Source organism: Budorcas taxicolor, chromosome 17, assembly GCF_023091745.1.
Source record: "Budorcas taxicolor isolate Tak-1 chromosome 17, Takin1.1, whole genome shotgun sequence".
Taxonomy (NCBI): domain Eukaryota; kingdom Metazoa; phylum Chordata; class Mammalia; order Artiodactyla; family Bovidae; genus Budorcas; species Budorcas taxicolor.
Genome location: NC_068926.1, coordinates 54,000,033 through 54,021,486, shown reverse-complemented (window position 1 = coordinate 54,021,486; position 21,454 = coordinate 54,000,033). Strand labels below are relative to the sequence as shown.

At 48.9% G+C, this 21,454-nt stretch overlaps 1 protein-coding gene across 1 annotated transcript; it reads left to right on the top strand.

Annotated features, from left to right (window-relative positions):
• Positions 1–3,037: 3,037 nt before the first annotated feature.
• P2RX4 (purinergic receptor P2X 4) lies at positions 3,038–19,556 on the top strand. Its single transcript, XM_052655098.1, has 12 exons — positions 3,038–3,199; positions 6,321–6,468; positions 9,685–9,756; positions 9,873–9,945; positions 10,395–10,491; positions 13,686–13,766; positions 13,871–14,012; positions 14,538–14,674; positions 17,576–17,669; positions 17,789–17,854; positions 18,220–18,315; positions 19,022–19,556. The coding sequence occupies exons 1-12, from the start codon at positions 3,066–3,068 to the stop codon at positions 19,046–19,048; spliced, it is 1,167 nt and encodes a 388-aa protein (XP_052511058.1). The 5' UTR covers positions 3,038–3,065; the 3' UTR covers positions 19,049–19,556.
• The last annotated feature ends 1,898 nt before the right edge of the window (positions 19,557–21,454 follow it).

Here is a 21,454-nt window from a genome sequence, read left to right as displayed (position 1 = left end):
TTCCCTAGTGACTGAACATCTTTTCATATCCTTACTGCCATTTGTGTATCGTCTTTGTAGAAATGGCTGTTCAAATCTTTTGCCCATTTTTTGTTGTCATTCTACAGATGAGTTATGAGTTAGAGAACTCTTATTTAAGATTCTAGACCCTTATCAGATATATGGTTTTCCCTATTATGTGGGTTGTCTTTTTTCAGTAGTGTCCTTTGATGCCCAAAAGTTTTAAATTTTGATGAAGTCAATTTATCTTTTTTCTGTCAGCTGTACTGCAGGTATCATAAAAAGCCACTGTCTAATCTAAGGTCACAAAGATTTATACCTATGTTTTCATATGACTCATAGTTTTAACTTTTATATTTAGGTCTTTGATCCATTTTGAGTTAATTCTCATAGATGTTAAGAGGTAGGGGTACAAATTCATCATTTGTATTTAGATATCCAGTTGTTCCAGCACCATTTGTTGGAAAGACTATTCTTTCCTTATCGAGTTATCTTTACTAAGATCTTTTTAAGAAAAATTTCCAAAGTTGCTCAGTAACCGACTACACTCAGGCACACAGTACGTAACTCAATGTGATTAAGACATATGCGAAAAGTCCCAACTGTCATCTGCAGTAACTTTCACTTTATACACTAAAATTTATCTGGCTAACACATTGGATATTCACTATCTTAACTGTGGTGATGGTTTCATGGGTGTGTACATATGTCAAACTTATAAAATTGTATACTTTAAATATGTGCAGTTTTTTGTATGTCAATTATGCCTTAAGAAAGCTGTTTTTTAAAAGAGATGAACTAAAGGCAAGTAAATGAAATAATTTTCTTTTCCTAATTATTTTTCAGGATCAGCTACTCTGGTTGGCCCTAGGGGTACACTATCAACTAGGCACTCACAAAAACTTTTTATTTCTACATTTCTCTTAACTGAGTATTGTTTCAGAACACAATCAAACATTTAAATTTTAGATCTGTAAGGCAGGGACCATCATTACTACGAGATAAGTATTGAGAGCTGGCAATGTATTTGACTTTTAAGGAAAAGTATTTTGAAGTCTCTTTCCAATGAGAACTGAGTGACTCAGTTTTCCTTTTCTGCATAAAATTTAAGCCCCACCTCCACCCCAAAGGCACAAAGTTCCATTTCAGCAGAGACTTCATCTGTCTGTTCCCCTCCTGTGCCTAGAACACTGTCCAACATACAATGGGCACTCAGTAAATATCTGTCCAAGAATGAATAAAATCCCATTTAAACTATTACCATCTTTTCCTGGGGCCATTTTGGACTGAGGGAGATGGCAGCTCTATTCCTCCCTCTAACATGACAAGTCCATCTCCAAAAGCACATACTGTCTTCCTCAAATTTTGTTATTCACCTTCTTATATTTGGAAAAACAAGGCGATGTGGCTTAGGAATCTCATTTCCAGGAAAAGAACTAAAATGGTGTGTCAAAGATTATGCACAGGATCCACAAACTAGAAGCAATCAGATGAGAGCAGTTAGGGCAATTATCCCTAACTGAGGAAACAATCCACAGATTTATAATGACAAGCCTGCTGTAACATGGAAAATGAAGTGTGAATCAGGAACTGGAAGGCACTATCACTGACTATGCTTACAAATTATATACAACTATCTGCTAGAATATATACTCCATAAGGGTAGGATGTTTGGGTTTGTTCTATTCACTAGATAGTGCCTGGTATATGCAAGGCGTTTATTAACACTTGTTGAACGAATCAATGAAACTGAATATAAAACACTTATGAAAACATACCTGAAGGGAATGAACACAGGTGGAAAATTATGTTCAAGTGGTGCAACTGTGGGTGTTCCCTCCACTTTCCCTCTGTTTTCCAATTCTCCCTAAAGTTGTGATAAAACTTTCTCAGTTCAAAGGATGGTCACAGAAATTCCTCACCAGGCTCAGGCTGCTTCCTCCTCTGTCCTACAACGAAGGAAGCATCCGTATTGGAGTAGGGATGTGCCTGCCTTCAGTTTGGGGAGGGGTATTTTACAGCGTTTGTGGCTCCAGCCAAGAGCTACTTGCTGCGGCTGCTAAGTCACTTCAGTCGTGTCCGACTCTGTGCAACCCCATAGACGGCAGCTCACCAGGCTCCTCTTTCCCTGGGATTCTCCAGGCAAGAATACTGGAGTGGGTTGCCATTTCCTTCTCCACCAGCCAAGAGCTCCTGGGCTACCAAATATTTAGGCTTTTCCCCCTGGTGCCTCAGATGGTAAAGAGTCCACCCGCAATGCAGAAGACTGGGGTTCGATCTCTAGGTCCCTGGGTGAGGAAGATAGAGAAGGGAATGACTACCCACTCCAGAATTCCATAAACAGAGAAGCCTGGCGGGCTACCGTCCATGGGGTCGCATAGAATCATACATGACTAAGCAACTAACTTCCCACCACCCCGCAATAGAGAAGACGGCCGCTGCACACACCACCCCCCCCCCCCCCCACCCCGCCATTGGGGCCTGCATGAGTTTGAACTTCCAGTCGGACTACTCTTTCTCCTAAGCTGCCCCCATCCTTAGCCTCCCTCCCCTCCGCCTGCAGTCACTTCTAGACATCCCACGGGGGTCGCACTGCCCGTCTAAGGTGGGGGGGGGGGGGGGGCAGGGTATCTTGTTCCCAAGGGGGTGGTCAGTCTCTGAAGGCTCTATCTCCCCTGAGCTTCACTGGTCCTCCTTGGACCTCCTCTTGGGGTCATTCGTCCCCGTGGAGTTCATCCCCCTTGAAGGGGTCGCTCGCTCCATTATTCCCTCGCCCCTCTCCTCAGGGATCATTCGTTCCCGAGGAGGAGTCACCTCAGCCCCCGGGCTCATTCCCCCTGAGAAGGTCGCTCGTCCTCCGGCCCCCCTGAGGCGGCAGGGCACTCGTACCCGAGGGGGAGGTCACGCCTTCCGCCCGGCCCCGTCCCCTCAGGGCCAGCGCCGCCTCCTTCCGGGCCCTCCCCGCCGCGAACAGCGATTCCAGGCGGGGCTCCCGGGAAGGGACGCGGCGGCGGAGCCGGCAACCGGGCCTAGAGCGCAGAGCCGGGCGGCTCGGCGGCGGCGCCATGGCGGGCTGCTGCGCGGTGCTGGGGGCCTTCCTGTTCGAGTACGACACGCCGCGCATCGTGCTCATCCGCAGCCGTAAAGTGGGGCTCATGAACCGCACGGTGCAGCTGCTCATCCTGGCCTACGTCATCGGGTGAGCGCGGCCGCGGGCATCCACCCCGCCGGGGTCCTGGGGTCAGGGCGTGGCCCGAAGGCCGGGAGCTCCTCCTGGGTCCCGGCCGCGCACCTGCTCATCCTGGCCTAGGTCCTCGGCTGAGCCCCGCGAGCGCCCTCCAGGTGGGGTCCTGGGGACAGCGACCCGAAGCCTGTGACATATCCCCACTCCCCAAATCCTCCATCTACTCCACTCCACCCCCAGCCTCGAGGGGGACCGGCTCTGTCCCGGGTCTGGGTCCGGAGGCTGCTTTGATGTTGTGTCTAGAAGGCAAAGCCTAGCTAGACCTTCATCCTCGCCATTCCTGCTTCTTGCCCTTCTGACTTGCTCCCCGATGGCCTTTGACGGGGGCTGGGAGGGCTTCGCCCTAAACTTCTCACTCTTTGCTCTTCACTTCCCGCTGTGAGCTTCCCTTCCCTGGTGGCTGAGGTTAAAGCGTTTGCCTCCAATGCGGGAGACCCAGGTTCGATCCCTGGGTCTGGAAGATCCCCTGGAGAAGGAAACGGTAACCCAATCCAGTATTCTTGCCTGGAGAATCCCATAGACAGAGAAGCCTGGTAGGCTACAGTCCACGGGGTCCCAAAGAGTCGGACACGACTGAGCGACTTCACTTTCACTTTCCCATTCTGATGGTCTGCTGACAGAAGCCAAGTTTTGAGACTTCCACTTGGTTCCTTTGGGGTCTGTGGCTTCCTGTCCTTTCCTTTGAGCATCATGTGGTAACCCAGGATAACAGGTCACACTTTGAAAAATCACTTAAAGTTCAGTTCCTTCGTATTGTGGGGTTGTTGGAGTCTTTGGTATAGGCACCAGCCCTAACCTCATCATTTGCCATGCTGCCCTTTTTGCTTACCTGTCCTGCCACCATAAGTCCTTACCGAGTGCTTAACATTAATTGATGTACCCATTACACTAAAATTAAACTCTAGCCAGAAGGTGGAAGTTAATTTACCAACTCCGCCTGCCTTCGTGGTCCACCTGGAGTGTCTACAGGTGCTGAGCTGACAGATGTTATCTAATGCATCATTTTTTGTTTGTTTTGTTAAAATGCCTAATACAGTGTTCCCCAAACTGCACATAGAGCCATTTGGGGATCTTTAAAATATACTGATTACTGGCTCTCAGACCCAGATCTTCTGATTGAAGTGCTGTAGAGTATGACCACCTCCCCAGGTGATTCCGATGTGCAGCAAAGTTTAGGAACCAGTTTCTTAGTGTTTCCCAAACCTATCTGATCATGAGAGACTCATCGGAGGAATTGTTTAAAGGTAACAGGAATCCACCCCCCTCCACTGGGGTGGGGCTTGGAATCTGTTAACACTGCCTGAAAGAATCCACATAATCTGGCAGGTTTGGCTTCTACCATCTATCGGCACAGCAGCAGTAGGTACTGACAGTGTTCAGTAAAATAGCTTTTCCAGGTATGGAGTCTACATCACAACCACCTGGCCAACCCCCAAGATTGGACTCATTAGTCACATAAAGTATCATTACAACCAACGCAGTGATTGGGATGGACCCTTCAATTTTGAAACCCATTACTAATGGGTTGGGCTTCCCTCTTAGCTCAGCCGGTAAAGAATCTGCCTGCAGTGCAAGAGACCGGGGTTCAATTCCTGGGTCGGGAAGATCCCTTGGAGAAGGAAATGGCAATCCACTTCAATATTCTTGCCTGGAAAATCCCATGGACAGAGGAGCCTCGTGGGCTACAGTCCATGGGGTCGCAAGAGTCGGACACGACTTAGTGACTAAACCACCACCACTAGTGGGTTCACTAAACTCACAGTGCTAGGTTGGACCTTTGGAATCAGGAATTGTCATGCAGCTTTTTCTTTTTGGCTTTTGCTGCTCATAGGAGGATCAGTTTACACCTACTTTGCGGTATCTTAAAGTTCTTGACTACATACAGTACATTGGCACTTGTACTGTATGGTAGCCAGAAGTCCCATAAGGCTGTTGAGCATTTGAAGTATTCCTGCTCCAAATCGAAATGTGCTGTCACTGTAAAATGCACACCAGATTTCAAGGACATAGTACGAAAAAAAAGTTAAATATCATATTAACACATCTTATATTGATAATGTTAAGATATATTGGACATATTGAGTTACATAAAATATATTAAAATTAATTTTACCTGTTTCTTTTTAGCATCGCTACTAGAAATGTTTAAGTTACATATATGACTCGTGTTGTATTTCTGTTGGGCAATGCAGCTTTTTTTTTTAATCAATTTATTTTGGGCTGCACTGAGTCTTCACTGCTGCAACACGGCTTTGTCTAGTTGTGGCAAGTGGGGGCTGCTCTGCGCTGCTGAGCTCGCACTTCTCATTGTGGTGGCTTCTCTTATTGCGGGGCTTCCCTGGTGGCTCAGACAGTAAAGCATCTGCCTGCAATGTGGGAGACCTGGGTTCGATTCCTGGGACAGGAAGATCCCCTGAAGGAAATGGCAATCCACTCCAGCATTCTTGCCTGGAAAATCCCATGGATGGAGGAGCCTGATAGGCTACAGTCCACGGGGTCGCAAAGAGTCGGGCTCTAGAGCACTGGCTCAGTAGTTATGTTACACGGGCTTAGTTGCCCTGAGGCATGTGGAATCTACCCTGACCGGGATTGAACCCATGTCCCTTGTGTTAACAGACGGATTCTTAACCACTGGGACACCAGTGAAGTTCCTGGGCAGTGTAGCTTCATAGGGTTCCTGTGGAGGGTTGTCTGCCTTTGTTATGGGATTTTTTAAGCAGTAAATGCTTTGCTTTTATACGTCTTGCTGTGATCAAATCTGACTCAGGATCTGAATTTAGGGGATTTGGGAAAGAAAAACACCATCTCTTAACTTCCTGATTCTTGACTACTTCCTGATTCAGTTCCTCTTGCTGAAATTGTGATCTCTTTTCCAAATGTGATCAAAGGTAATTCTTCCTTCAAAAAGAGACTGAACATTTCTCAGTTATCTAATTGTGTTATCAGTCACAGGATGAGGTAATATTTATTTACATAGTGACTGCTGTGAAACCATCTGTTTCTGACTTCTGACAGCAACTCACTGTCCAGTAGGCTCTCCATATCTGCAATTTAAGAGACCTGTTTTATTTTATAGGTGGGTGTTTGTGTGGGAAAAGGGTTACCAGGAAACAGACTCTGTGGTCAGCTCAGTTACTGTGAAAGCCAAGGGCGTCACCATGACCAACACTTCTAAACTTGGATTCCGGATCTGGGATGTAGCTGATTATGTGATTCCAGCTCAGGTAAGCCTCCCACTGTGACTCTGTCTTTTAAACTTCAGGCCCCTAGTTCACTGCTTTCCCTTTGACTTTGCCCACCTGACTGGTGATCAGCGTGCCCAGATCAGTGTGCTCACATCACCAGTGCCCACATTGATTGTTCTAGTCCAAGAAAGCAGTATAGACAGGCCTCTTTTTGGCTTAGGGTCTAATAGGCAATATTCAGTTGCCTGTGTTTCTTCAGCCCTGAAACATGGCTGGCTTAAACAGAGGAAGCTTTCCATATGGACACTTCGGTCTGTCTCAGGCCCTGAAAGGTGAAAAAGCATATGTTTTAAATCCTGGGAAAAGTGCAGGTGAAACTTTCACCTTTCCACATTCTGTGATTTAACTTTATTGTTGTAAACCTGCAAGGTAAATCTTTTCAGTCATTAGAGTTGTTGTTGAGTTGCGTCCAACTCTTTTGCGACCCCATGGACTGTAGTCCACCAGGCTCCTCTGTCCATGTGATTTCCCAGGCAAGAATTCTAGAGTGGGTTGCCATTTCCTTTTCCAAGGGATTTTCCCTACCCAGGGATCAAACCCACATCTCTTGCATTGCAGGCAGATTCTTTACCACTGAGCCACCTGGGAAGGCCCCAGCTATTAGAGACCCAAAGCCAAACAAGAAGGAAACAGATCTACCCACATGGGATTCCATCAGGAACAAAGGGAAGGGAAGAAGCTGACACAGCATCGTAGTCTTCCGTCAGTTAATCCACAAGCTCCAAGTTAAATATTGACTCTCTTTAACCATGATATGACTGTGATCCATAGCCAGTCCCCACATATCTTTCCAGATGGCCCCCATGCTCAGGTGACTGGGCTGGCCAGGTGCAGATAAGCTGCCAACTCTTGGCTTAGAGCAATGACTTTAGAAACTCTTTTTTTCTTCAAGTGTGTTCATTTTCCTTCTGCCTTCTCAAGGAAAGGGTCTGGCGGGATGCCCAGAGAGAAGTCAGAGCTAATGGAGCCATAAAAGTCAAATGGAACAGAGGATTTATAGTTAGCTGGAGGAAGCTGGTCCTGTAGGCATGCACCTGTCCCAACAGAGAGACCTCTGCTTCCTGTGAAGCCACAGCCTCATTGTGGCAGGTTCTAGGAATATCATGCTCAGCCTGTTTACTGAACACGCAGAAGGATATGGCACCCTGCTTGTGATCCTCGGTGGAAGAGAAAACACAGCAACTTTGCCTTCCATCTCAGATCAGGGCTGGGGGCCATGTGAGTTCTGCAGGGTTCTCCTCACGAGCTCTCATGATACCCTTGTGCTTCTCCAAAGACAGAACACAAATATCTGTTTGCACCACATCTACTCAGCTCACCTCCAGACCTAAATTTCTCTAAACTTAAAGGAGATAAGAAATAGGAAACAAAAAGTAAATCTCACTGACTTGTTCAGGTCTAACTCAGGAGCGATGTAGGAGTAGCCTTCTGTAAATACCAAGTGAGCAGTGTGTCTATGTATGGAACACAGGAGCCTGACAGGGCACCTGACCTGGGCCTCCTGCCCCATCATCATGCCTCCCCCTCCAGCCATTTCCTCCACTCCTAACATGCTTTGCTCCAGGCCTGTCCTTGAAAGGGGCTTCCCTGGTGGCTCAGATGGTAAAGCGTCCACCTACAGTGTGGGAGACCTGGGTTTGATCTCTCGGTTGGGAAGATCCCCTGGAGAAGGAAATGGCAACCCACTCCAGTACTCTTGCCTGGAAAATTCCATGGACTGAGGAGCCTGGTAGGCTGCAGTCCATGGGGTTGCAAAGAGTCAGACACGACTGAGAAACTTCACATTCACGTGTCCTTGAAAGATGCCAACTGTTCCCAGAGCTTCCATCACCTTGTCAGACCTGAGGGTGGAAACATCTGGAAACTCTTTGGTCCTTGAGTTTCCTTGATGGCTCCCGGCACTGACTGCTCTTCCTGGAAATGTGAACTGCTCAGAGCATTTCATTTTAGAGTACCAGTGGCCATTGTGGGAGGTCCAACTTGAATTTGCAGGACCTTTGTCTTTTATTCCATATACTAGAAGGTCACTACCCACTCCGGTGTTCTTGTCTGGAGAATCCCAGGGACGGGGGAGCCTGGTGGGCTGCTGTCTATGGGGTCGCACAGAGTCAGACACGACTGAAGTGACTTAGCAGCAGCAGCAGCAGCAGCAGCAGCAGCAAGTCACTGTTAGCAGTTCTCAAATCTCATCCCCAAGCAACCTGTTGATCACAAACTTCAAATCAACCATTGGGCGCTTTCATACTTCGGAGGAGGAAACAGAACCTTCTCTAAGGGAGAAGTGTCATTGGGTCTTCTGTATAGTATGTTTGATGTATTTACTTCAGTTTCTGTTAGGAAAGAGAACCAGCCAAACTTGAGACCTTTGAGCGCTCATGTTTCTGGGCCTCTGAAGTAGTCCAGTTGGCAGAGGACATTCCAGGCACTTCTTGGCTCTTTCCCCTCAACAAGTCAAGTTTTATTAAGGAGCTATTTCAGGGTGTAGACATGTTTTGTGTCTTTTTTAATGGAGGTGAAATTCACGTATCGCATTATTAACCAGTTCAGAATGACAAATTCAGTGGCGTTTAGCACATTCACAGGGATGTGCAACATCACCTCAATCTAGCTCCAGAACATTTTGATCAGTCTGAAAGAAAACCCCACGCTCATTAAGCTGTCACCTCCTCGTCCACCTCCCCCCCACCCCCGACCCCTTTACAACCACTAATCTACTTTCCGTCTCTGGATTTGCCTCTTCTGTACATTTCATATCGATGGGCTCACACACTACGTGGCCTTTTGTATCTGACTTCTTGGACTCAGCGTCATATTCTGAAGTTCATCCACCTTGTAGCCATGTCAGTGTTTCGCTCCTTTGTATGGCTGGGTCATATTCCATTACAGGTGTGGACTGCAGTTTGTTTATCCATTCATCCCATGATAGATGCAGAGTTATTTCCACCTTTGGCCTATTGTAAATGCTGCTGCTGTGAACACACATGCAGGTGTTTGAGTCCCTGTTTCCAGTCGGTTATAAACTCTCTTAGGCAAGAATGGGAGACCCTAAGATCAGTGTTTAACTATCTCTGGTGTGGCATGTGGGAGAAGTGAAAGGTACTGTCATAATAAAGGGATGTCCGACCCTCCTTGTGGCTCTACCTGGCTCCCCTGAAGGTCACATGCAGCACTGTCTCCCCTTTATCCTCTCTGCAGGAGGAAAACTCTGTCTTCATCATGACCAACATGGTCATCACCATGAACCAGACACAAGGCTTCTGTCCTGAGGTAGGGAGCTTCTTGGAGAAGAGCCTTGGGCCTCATACCCTCCTCTCCATCCTTGTCCCACAGCAGTTGGGGCCAGGCTGTGTGAAACCTGTTTTCACTGGTTCTTCCTCCTCCAGATCCCGGGTAAGACCACTGTGTGTGAAACTGATGCCAACTGCACTGCCGGCTCTGCAGGCACCCACAGCAGCGGTATGAATCTGTGACCATGACCCCACAGGAGACGCTTAGGCTGGGGAGGGCAGCCCCCAACCAGACTGCCTCCCCGTGGTGGGGGAGGGGCCCTCTCAGAGGGAGATCTCCGCGGTGGAGGACTCCCCCGCACCCCCCAGTGCCTTCACATGACCCAGACGGGGGTCCCAGGACCCTCTCGAAATTCATCTCTGTCCTTTGCACCCCAGAAACCATCCCAGATCTTGCCCTGTCCTGTGGCTCAGCATCACCCTGTGATCGGCGAAGCAGAGATGTGGCTAGGTCTCAGGCAGATCTTTTCCTCCAGTTTGAATCTCTGGACAGTGTAAATCCCAGGATCAGAATAGCTTGAGACTGACTGCATAGGATGCATGGCAGAGCTTCCACTCTGACTCACAAAGTAGAAAGTAGAAGATCCCCGCAGACCTGGGTGCCCCTCTCCCCTGTAGGAGTCGCGACAGGGAGGTGCGTGTCATTCAATGGGACCTTCAAAACATGCGAGGTGGCAGCCTGGTGCCCGGTGGAGGACGACACAGAAGTGCCCAAGTGAGTCCTACTCAAGGAACGCAAGTGTCCTCAAGGCTGGGTCTCGGGCTTGGGGGAGGCAACCGGGAATTGTGCTTTGTGCTCTCGGTGTCGGCCTGTGCTGGCAGGCTTCCCTGGGCTGACGGTTCTCAACCATCAGTGGTGGATGGGCCACAGTGTTTATCACCCATGATAAGAGTGCAGATGACTTATTTCTATGTAAGAAATCTGTCAGTTGCAAGTAACTGACAGGAAACAGTTCTCAGGGACTTAAGCGGGTATGTGCACACACACACATACACACATGCATGCTCACACACATGCATTCACAATGGGGGCAGTTTATTGTTCACCTAACCACAGAGATCCCAGCATGGCTAGATCTGGGCCTCAGGGGACAGCATCTGAGTCTCCACCTCTTGGCTCTGCTTTCTTCCATGTTGGCTTCATTCCCAGGACCCATGACATATCCCAGGTCTCCCTGCCCAGCTGTCCATGGAGGTTCTGTGTGTGCTCAGTCATGTCCGACTCTTTGCAACCCTGTGGACTGTGGCCCACCAGGCTACTCTGTCCATGAGGATTCTCTAGGCAAGAGTACTGGAGTGGGTTGCCATGCCTTCCTCCCAGGGATCTTCCTAACCCAGGGATCTTCCCAACCCAGGGATCAAACTTGTATCTCTTGAGTCTCCTGCATTGGCAGGCGGATTCTTTACCACTATGCCACCTGGGAAACCCATAGAGATTCTAGACCTGTCCATCTTTACATCTTCAGCCACATCTGTCAACCCATCCAGCCCATTCCTGTGGTTGGGGGATGGATTTTGCTTATGACTCGGGCCTGGGTCACAGGCCTTCCTGGCTAGAGGTGAAGTCAGATCCACCCAGATGGCACAGGCTGAATGGATTCTAAAGGAAACATGGTGTTCTGTTACCAGGAAAAAGGGGAGCACATCCTGGGCAGGAAGATTATTAATGTTCATGGACGTGTATTTGATAAACTAGAGCAGGTTCAAGGTTGCCTTGAGTAACATTGAGTAACACAGCCTAACTCTGATCATCTGTGCTGTGAGTGGGTGGAGCTAGAGGTAATGCTTTCGGAATCTGGAATCGCTAGCAACCTGGAGGCCTTTCTTGCTCAGAATTCAGACTGAGGCCTAGATTAGCCCAGGGGAGCAGGTAACCAGGTGAACATCATCCTGGGTGTGTCGCAACACAAAACAGTGTTGAGATCTGCAGGTTGTTGAGGGCAGCAGTTCCAGCTAGGGAAGGGAATTCCACAAGACAGGAATCCTAGCATTCTGGGGCTGGAAAGGACCTTATGGAGCTGGTGGCCACGTGTGGCTACTGAGTACTTGAAATGCAGCCTGGGGGGCTTACCTGGTGAGTCAGTGGTTAAGACTCCATGCTGTCGATACAGGGGGCATGGGTTCCATCCATGGCCAGGAAATTAACATGCTGCATGCCTAGGAAAGAAAGAAAGGAAGGAAGAAATGCAGCTGGGTCCAAAGTGAGCTATCAGGGTAAAATCCACTCCAGGTTCTGCATACTTTAAATTAATTTAAGAAAAGCATATGTCATATCTGATTAGGGCTTCCCTGATAGCTCAGCAGTAAAGAATCCACCTGCAATGCAGGAGATGTTGGTTACATCCTTGGGTCAGGAAGATCCCCTAGAGAAAGAAATGGCAACCTATTCCAGTATTCTTGCCCAGGAAATACAGTGGACAGAGGAGCCTGGTGGGGTACAGTCCATGGGGTCACAAGAGTCAGACACAACTTAGCGACTAAATCACAGTATCTCATTAATAATATTCTTTGTTGTTTACATGTTGGAATCTTATTTTAGACATATGGAGTTATTATAGAAAAGTTCATTTCACTTGTTACTTTTTAACGTGACTATCAGGAAACTTAAATTACAACACAGTTTGTGTCTTGATCCCTGGGTTGGGAAGATCCCCTGGAGAAGGGAATGGCACCCCACTCCAGTATTCTTGCCTGGAGAATTCCATGGACAGAGGAGCCTGGCAGGGTACAGTCCGTGGGGTTGCAAAGAGTCAGACACAGCTGAGCGACTAACACTTTGTATCTCACAGTGTATTTTCACTGCACAGCGCTGTTACAGATCTCATCAGTGTAGGATGATTTTTAAGTGTTTACTGATAACATGAAATAACACTGAGTCACACGGAAAGGCATTCCCGTCTTCACTCTTATTCAGCCCTGAGTGGATGTCAAGGAGGAGGTGCTGGTCTGGAGTCTGTATCCCTCACCGATTTCCATTTCTCACCAAGAACAAGCCCCAGGCTCAGTACACGACAAACATGGGAACCACAGTTTGTAATGACATTGTTCTAACTTAGTTATATTTATTTGAGTGATGACCTCTGACTTGTGGCAAATAATATTTTTTTATAGTTATGATGGAAAGTTTTATTTAGAAATGAATGTCAATTAAAAGAAAAAAAGGTGAATTGAGGGACTTCTCTGGTGGTCCAGTGGTTAAGACTCTGCACTTAACGCTGCAGGGGGGCACAGGTTCAATCCCTGGTCGGGGAACAGATTGTGCATGCCAGGTGATGCAGCCAAAAAAAAAAAATTCAACCTGGGTTGGGGGGCCTCCTCCACTAGGGGTCAGTTCACACTGCCACATCCCCCTGTAGAAAGGCTCTAAGGCTCCCCATCCCGGGACAGATTCTGCTTCTGCCCTCAGCAGGAGCGGACGTGGCACTTCCAGAAAGAGGTGGTGCAGCAGCAGTCACGCGCCACATGCCCGTTTCCAGCCTCTAGGTGAACTCACCTTTGCTTTCACTTGTTAAACCAGATCTGTTGGGAACACCTGAGGTAAGCCCTGAAACCCAGCACCTGCCGGACCCAGTGATTGCTAGGGAGGCCAGGAGGCCCTGCCCCTCCCACCCATGTCGGTAGCTATTCCTCAGGTTCTTAAATTCCCATGGCCTCAAGGAAAAGGCCCTGCCCTTCTGTGCTTGGAAGAAACCAGAAACCTTGGTTTACTGTTTCCTCTCTTGACCTAGTGTTTATGCAGAGGAGAGTAGCAAAAAAAAAAACAAAAACCATGAGAAACGTTTTACTTTTTTTTTTGGCACAGTGATATTGTAAGACACACGTGGCTGCCGCTTAAAAATATTACCTAGGTATATTAGGAGTGTACATATGTTTGTACTTTTATTAACAATATGTTATAATTTTTTTCAGGCCTGCTTTTTTAAAGGCTGCAGAAAACTTCACTCTTTTGGTTAAGAACAACATCTGGTATCCCAAATTTAACTTCAGCAAGTAAGTGGCGACCAGCCGTGTGAGTTCACCAATGTCTTGGAGAAACTTCCGGCTCTTCTTTGAGGTTTTCCTCGCTCCTATTTTCTGCTTCCTCCTGACTTTAGGAGGAATATCCTTCCCAACATCACCACCGCCTACCTCAAAACATGCATTTATGATGCGAAAACAGATCCCTTCTGCCCCATATTCCGACTTGGAAAAATTGTGGAGAGCGCAGGGCACAGCTTCCAGGACATAGCCACTGAGGTAGGTGCAGGTCTTGGCTTTTCTTAAAAAAAAAAAAAATTATGTATTTATTTATTTGGCTGTACCAGGTCTTAGTTGTGGCTTCCCTAGTAGCTCAGCTGGTAAAGAATCCGCCTGCAATGCGGGAGACCCAGGTTTGATCCCTGAGTGGGGAAGATCCCCTGGAGGAGGGCATAGCAACCCACTCCAGTATTCCTGCCTGGAAAATCTCATGGACAGAGTAGCCTGGCGGGCTACAGTCCACGGGGTCGCAGAGTCGGACATGACTGAAGCGACTTAGTATGCATACATGGTCTTAGTTGCAGTGCATGGGATCTACACTGTGGCATGCGGGGTCCTTAGCTGTCTCATGAAGGGTGTTTAGTTGCGGCATATGGGATCTAGTTCTCTGATCAGGGATTGAGCCCAGGCCTCCGGCTTTTGGAGTCTTAGCTACTGAACCACCAGGGAAGTCCCAGTCCTGGCTGTTCTAGCACAACCTTTGACACATCACCTTCTAGAACGGGCTCTGCTCGCACCCCACAGGGAGGCATCATGGGCATCCAGATCAAGTGGAACTGCAACCTGGACAGGGCCGCCTCCTTCTGCCTGCCCAGGTATTCCTTCCGCCGCTTGGACACCCGGGACACAGCCCACAACGTATCCCCAGGCTACAATTTCAGGTGGGTGCAAGCTTGGGCTCCATGCCTCATGTGTTGGGGGCGATGGCAACTAGATCACTCCCCAGTGGGGGCCTCCATGCCCACCCAAGACCAAGGGCAGGAGGGGAAGCATGCGCCAGGGAGAGTGGTCCAAGCAGGGCCTCGCCCCCATGGCATTCCAACGCGTGAGAGCCCTCCCTGCCTTTTCTTGCCTCCAAGAGAGTCTGCCTGTTTTAGCTTTCCCAGACCAGCCTCTACCAGGATTCTGAGGAGTGGCTGAGTCTGTGGTCCTTCAGTCCAAAGGCCTCTGGGGCCTGACTCGTGAATTGGCTTCTTAGGTGATCTGGCCCCTAGAATCTCCAAGGAGCAGGGATACAGGTTTTAGTCTCAGGAAAGGCCTTTGCTGGTACATCCGTTGGGAGGTGCTGTGCATTCGTTCCCCAGGACTGCCCTAACAAATGACCACAAACTGGCTGGCTCCAAGCGGCAGGACTCTGTCTTCTCACAGTTCTGGAGAACAGAAGCTTCAGATCAGTGTATCTGCAGGCCAGGCTCCTGTATATACAGGCCAGTGTATCTCCTGGCCTCTTCCTGCTTCTGATGGCTCCTGACCACCCTTGGTGGTCCCTGGCTTACAGGTGCATTGCTCCAGTCTCTGCCTCTGTCATCCCATGGCCTCCTCCTTTCTGTGTCTGTGTCCCTCGTCTTTTATAAGGACACCAGTTGTATAGGATTTGGGGTCCACCCCAATCCAGTATGACCTCATCTTAACTGTGATTACATTTGCAGAGACTCTATTTGTAAGTAAGGTCACACTCACAGGTTCTGGGTAGACATGAACTTGGGGGACGGTATTCAAACCAGTGCAGCTGGTAATCTGAGGAGAGGGCTGAGGGACCAGTCACTTTTTGGCTGACAATTGTCACTTCCTTGACCCAATGAAATCTGCACCACGTACATTTTCATGCGGTCTTTGTTGCATTTTCCACACCAAAACCAAGGCCCAGGAAGGACCACCTGAGCAGGCTGTGCTGTTGTGTGCTAAGTCGTTTCAGTCATGTCCGACTCTTTGTGACCCTATGGACTGTATAGCCGGCCAGGCTCCTCTGTCTGTGGAATTCTCCAAGCAAGAATGAAGAATGGTGCTCTTGTCCTGCACTTATCGCCCTCTAGTGGTGATGAAGTGAAGTGACGTGAAAGTCGCTCAGTCCTGTCCTACTCTTTGCGACCCATGGACTAGAAAGTCCATGGACTTCTCCAGGCCACAATACTGGAGTGGGTAGCCTTTCTCTTCTCCAGAGGATCTTCCCAACCCAGTGATAGAACCCAGGTCTCCCGACTGCAGGCAGATTCTTTACCAGCTGAGCCACAAGAGAAGCCCAGGAACACTGGAGTGGGTAGCCTGTCCCTTCTCTAGCGGATCTTCCCGACCCAGGAATCTAACCGGGGTCTCCTGCATTGCAGGCGGATTCTTTGCCAACTGAGCTATCAGAGAAGCCTAGTGATGATGTGTGGAATCAAATACAGGCAGGATCTGCTGTCCTTTTGAACCATCTGGTTCACTGATTAGAAGGGAAGATACTTACGTTTGTTCCTAGTAAGGGAGTCTGATTTGCACTGCTCTATCTCTGTGGTTACACAGTTCTTGTAGAAACCACTGTGGAAAAACCTCCAGCTTGGGCTGGAACCCCAGAACAGAGAGAAGTCCTCACAAGGACACCCGTCAGCATTAGTCCCACCTGAGTTCCCCAGGCCTGGACCACGGCCTGGAAGTTGGGGGCCAGACAGATCTCAGGCCACAGCTTAAGCTCCTGGTGGATCCCCTGTGTAACACGGGCAGCAAGTGGGGAAAGTCTCAGTGGTTCTCCCCACAATGTTCCCTCTCTTGTTCTTTTTAAATGGCTTTATTGAGATATAGTTCATATTCTACACAGTTCACCCATTTAAAGTAGAATTCAGAGGGGTTTTTTAAAGCATATTCATATTCAGAGTTATGCAATGATTACTGCAATTTTAGAATATTTTTATCACCTCAGAAAGAAACCCCAGCCTCTTAAGCTTTCACCTCTCTATCCTTCCATCTACCTCAGCCCCTGGCAACCAGTAATCTACCTAATTTACTGATTCTTGAATTTCATAGGAATGGACTCATATAATAGGTGGCCTTCTTTGACTGGCTTCTTTCACTTAGCATCATTTTTTTTCCAGGTTCATCCATGTTGTAGCATTTATCAGTACCTCTCTTTTTGTGGCTAAATAATATTCCATTGTGTGGACATACCATTTTTATCTACTCTTCCTACTGATGGGTCAAAGGTTCTTTAATTTTTTTAAAAAAAAGGTCCAATCCTGATGCTTAATCTTCCCCACCCACAAAGCAGTCTTCATGATTGCTGTAGCCTGGCCACCTTTTATTAGTGGCCAAGGTCTCCTTACTCAGAGGCAGGGGGCTCAGCAGTGTCAGGAAGGACTTTCAGAGGAGGAAGTTCTGGTTTTAAGTCATAGCAGGTGACAGAGATGACAGAGGGGGGATCTCTTTGTGTGCCCTTCTGCCTGCATTCCAGGCATTCTGCGCTGGGGGCCCAGGTGCCCTCCTCCTCAGCAGGCCAGCGCTTCTCCCACATGGCTCACATTAGCCAGGAAAGGCCTTGAGGAGCTAGAAGAAGTGAAGTGAAGTCGCTCAGTCATGTCTAACTCTTTGCAACCCCATGGACTGTAGCCTACCAGGCTCCTCCCTCCATGGGATTTTCCAGGCAAGAATACTAGAATGTGGTCTATACAGCATGCAGGCATGAGTGAATCCTTAGCCCGTGCCAACTCCGCCAGGGCCTCAGCAGTTCACCCTGACAACCCTTGCCAGGATCCAGATGCTGTCTCAGGCCGCCCGTGCCTCTGCACTGAAACCTGGCCTTCTCTCCACAGGTTTGCCAAGTACTACAGCGACCCAAATGGTGCTGAGCACCGCACGCTCATCAAAGCCTATGGCATCCGCTTTGACATCATTGTGTTTGGAAAGGTAGCCTGGCCACCGGCTCCCCTTGTTCAGAGCCCATTAGTCTTCTGGGTTGGGTGGGGGCCAGAGGGCCCACTCTCTACCCCTGTCACAAATTTTTCTTTTTCTCCTATCACTCACAGGCTGGGAAATTTGACATCATCCCCACCATGATCAACATTGGTTCCGGCTTGGCGCTCTTAGGGGTGGTGAGTGGCTCATTTAGATTTTCCAGTTACTCATCCCCACCCCCAACCCTGCCCCAGGGTTGCAGCCCTCCCGGCAGTGGCTAGCACAGCAAGTTGAGACTCTCCACTGCCACTCTGGTTCTTCCCCTCGACCCCAGACTTGTTTCTAGACTCAGCCCTCCAGGCTTGTTTGCCTTTCCCCATCCTGCTGCCTCCACCTGCCATTCTCTAAGACCATGCCCCTTGGGGCCTAATTGTTTCCCCCGAGAGATGAGGGAGCCTTTCCTTTCCTTGGAGGATCCCAGGTGTCATGGGAAGGGGCACACACAGAAGAGCAGAGACCACAGCAACTTGGCTCATTCTTTCTTGCCCTGTGCTACATTCAGGCGACAGTGCTGTGTGACGTCATAGTCCTCTACTGCATGAAGAAGAGATATTACTATCGCGAGAAAAAATATAAATACGTGGAAGATTATGAGCAGGTAGGCTGCCTCCTGAACTCCCAGCAGGCAGGAAGGCCACAGCGCCTGACCTCACCTGCCTCTTGAACCAGTGGTGAGAACCCAGTACATTTAGGAGTATTGTCCACCCAAGCAGTCACACACCACTCTCATCATCCACTCCATTTCTGGACCATCTGTGCTAACATTTGCTTCATACTTTTCTTCAGATGGACTCACCCTTTAAAATCTAGCCTCATTTTAAACAGTGACGTCTCAGGCTAGTTAGGGCTTCCCTGGTAGCTCAACTGGTAAAGAATCTACCTGCAATGCAGGAGACCTGGGTTCGATCCCTGGGTTGGGAAGATCCCCTGGAGGAGGGCATGGCAACCCACTCCAATATTCTTGCCTGGAGAATCCCCATGGACAGAGGAGCCTGGCAGGCTGCAGTTCATGGGGTTGCAAAGAGTTGACTGAGCGACTAAGCACAGGTTATTTATGAGAATGTAGCAAGACAAAATCTGTGTCCACACTCTACTTAAATTTGACTTGTAGAGCAAGAAAGGTTGGGTACCTCTAGGATCTACCTGAGTACTTTCAGTTGTGGAGGGTCATCCAGATGTCCTCGGGGAAAGTGCTCGACCCTCCTTTGTCCCAGATGGTCCAGGCTTACCTGTAGGCAGCAACTGGTGGGTGCACACGTATCCATAAGCACATCAACTGACGACAGGCATGTTGTTCTTTGCAGGGTCTTGGTAATCAGATGGACCAATGATGCCCACCCCTCACCTGGGCTCTCCATGGCCCTAATCAGAGCACAGCGAGGAAGGATAAAAGGCTGCCACGTCACCCGAGAAAGTTCCAGATTCTGAGTCGTCTCCACAGCACTGCAGGGTTGCCCAGCTGCTCCCGCGTTCTCTGTGTAGGGTTGTGCCACTCTGCACAGTGGCAACCGGCTCACCTCTGCTGCGCCTTCAGTTCAGCATCACTGGGCTGAGCTCTGGCCCAAGGCCAGTGATGCAGCAATGGCTGCATGGGGGCCTTCTCCAGGGCCGGCTTTCCTCAGAATCTTCCACCTCCAGCCCTTTGGGAGACCAGGGCGGTCCTCCAAGGCCCGACAGCTCCATTCAAGCACTTTATGAGGAAGGCAGGACCCCTGGGTGCGGTCATAGCTCTTTAGCACTCTGGGCCACTGTTCCTCTTCCCCAAACCGAGGCTTCAACCCCACACTCGTGAGGCGGAGCCAGTGTTTTTCCTTTGTGAAGAGCTACACTAAATGACTGAGGACCAAACATTAAAACAAATGACTTTCTTAATCTCTGTGTGGTTTCACAGCATGGGCTAGAACTTTCCTTCCTGCCCTTTTATTTCAACCAGTAAATCCACCTGTTACCCCAGCTCACTGTGTTCAGAAAGGTTCCTGAAACAAGTCTATTGCTGGAGCTGGTTTCTGCGCCGCCCCCCGCCCCCAACTTTAACCTTCTCTTAAAAGCCTAAGAAGTCTGGTTCTTCATTAGCTTATGTTCTTACGGAGTTTACAAGATTTTTTTCCTGTGGTGTCTTACCTGTGCTTACATTTTACATAAGTGTGTGGGTGTATACTACAGGGAACACAGTTTTAGGGGACACGAAGTTGGCTTATGCTCCCTCCCCATTTGCCTTCCAGAAGCCTCAAACCAAAAGCAGCACCAGCTACATCTACCTTGCCACCGGTTTGAAATGTTAATGAAGCTATTTCTGGCTGGGCCTTCACACCGACTTCATTCTGCATCAGGTGTTCAGCGTCTCCTTAAAGGAAGCAGCCCGCCCCGCCGCCTTGTCAGGAATTCATTTCCAACTGTTAAAGGGAACATTTATTTTAGAAGTGCTCTGCTTCTGTGGGGTAACTGACAACCTGGGCTTTTCTTGCTTTGGGAGGGGGGAAAAAAAAAGAGTTTACCGACCCCTTTGAAAAAGTTTTGGTTCAAGCTACCTTCTCCCCCCAGCCATGGGACACAGTGTGGATCTTAGTTCCCTGACCAGGGATCAAACCCACACCCCCTGCATTGAAAGGCAGATTCTTAACCACTGGACCACCAGGGAAGTCCCTTGAGCTACCGTTTTGAAAAATGCCTGCTTGAACACACAGGCCCCATGGAGCTGGACTGTTTAGGAAAAGTTTATTCTCTTGCAGGCTAAGAAGTCATGGTTGCTGGAGTGGGAGAGACTTCTTATGGCCCCCCCTCTTTCTAAAGATTGGGTGAGGGCTGGGGGTGGCACTGGTCTTGAACTCGCCAGAATTGCCTTGCATTCTGCTAACAGCCCTCCTTGTTGGCACTCCTTGGCACTCCCTCTTAAGTAGAGCTTTTTCAGCCTGGCATCCATGGATGACCTTCCAGGAGATTCTGAAACCCCTAAAACTCTGCAAAGTGAGGCACCTGGGGCATTTCTTCTTGTTTCATCAGATTCTCCGTGGGGGGAGGGGAGTCTTTAAATAGCAACAGCTGCTCTTGACTTGAAGGCCAGTATTTCAGGGCTGTTATTTCTGCAATAACGGAACAGGAGTCTTTCAGACTTCATCCACTGTTCCCTGATAACAGAGAACTGAAGTTCAAAGCCAGTAACGCAGTGCCGTGGGCTGGATTCACATCTGAAGTGCAGGGAAACTTCAGCCCACAGTCTGGAGAAAGCAGCAGTTCTAAAAGAGTCTCCAGACGTCATGAAAACTGGCAACCATCAAGGCTCTGCAGAACACTGAATTCGCTGATAAATTCGGAGCCTTTTCTGAGCCTGTTTATAGATGTTGACCCGTAAAATGGGCTCAATACCCACCTTATGCGGTGAAGTTTCACGTAGTATGACTGCCCACAAGATGTATTCAGTGTGTGATTAAAACTGCTCCCATAGCGGCTCACCTGTTTGGTCTCCACCAGAAGAATCTATCTGGCAGTGAGCTGCCTCAGAGCAGTGTGTTGCAAACTTCAGCATCAAGTGAGTCACCTGGGGCTGTTTGAATGGGGCCTGGGAATCTGAGTTGCTAAGCCACTCCCAGGTGATGCTGATCCTGCTGACGTGGGGACCACCCTCTTAGTAGGGAGGTACTCTCGTGCTCAGTCGTGTCCGACTCTTTTTGACCCCATGGACTGTGGCCCACCAGGCTCCTCTGTCCATGCGATTTTCCAGGCAAGAATATTGGAACGGG

Coding starts and splice junctions, on each gene's coding strand:
- P2RX4 (XM_052655098.1), top strand. CDS start 3,066: ATGGCGGGCTGCTGCGCGGTGCTGGGGGCCTTCCTGTTCGAGTACGAC. Junction 14,013..14,537: donor TCCAGGACATAGCCACTGAG/GTAGGTGCAGGT, acceptor CGCACCCCACAG/GGAGGCATCATGGGCATCCA. Junction 17,670..17,788: donor ACATCATTGTGTTTGGAAAG/GTAGCCTGGCCA, acceptor TATCACTCACAG/GCTGGGAAATTTGACATCAT.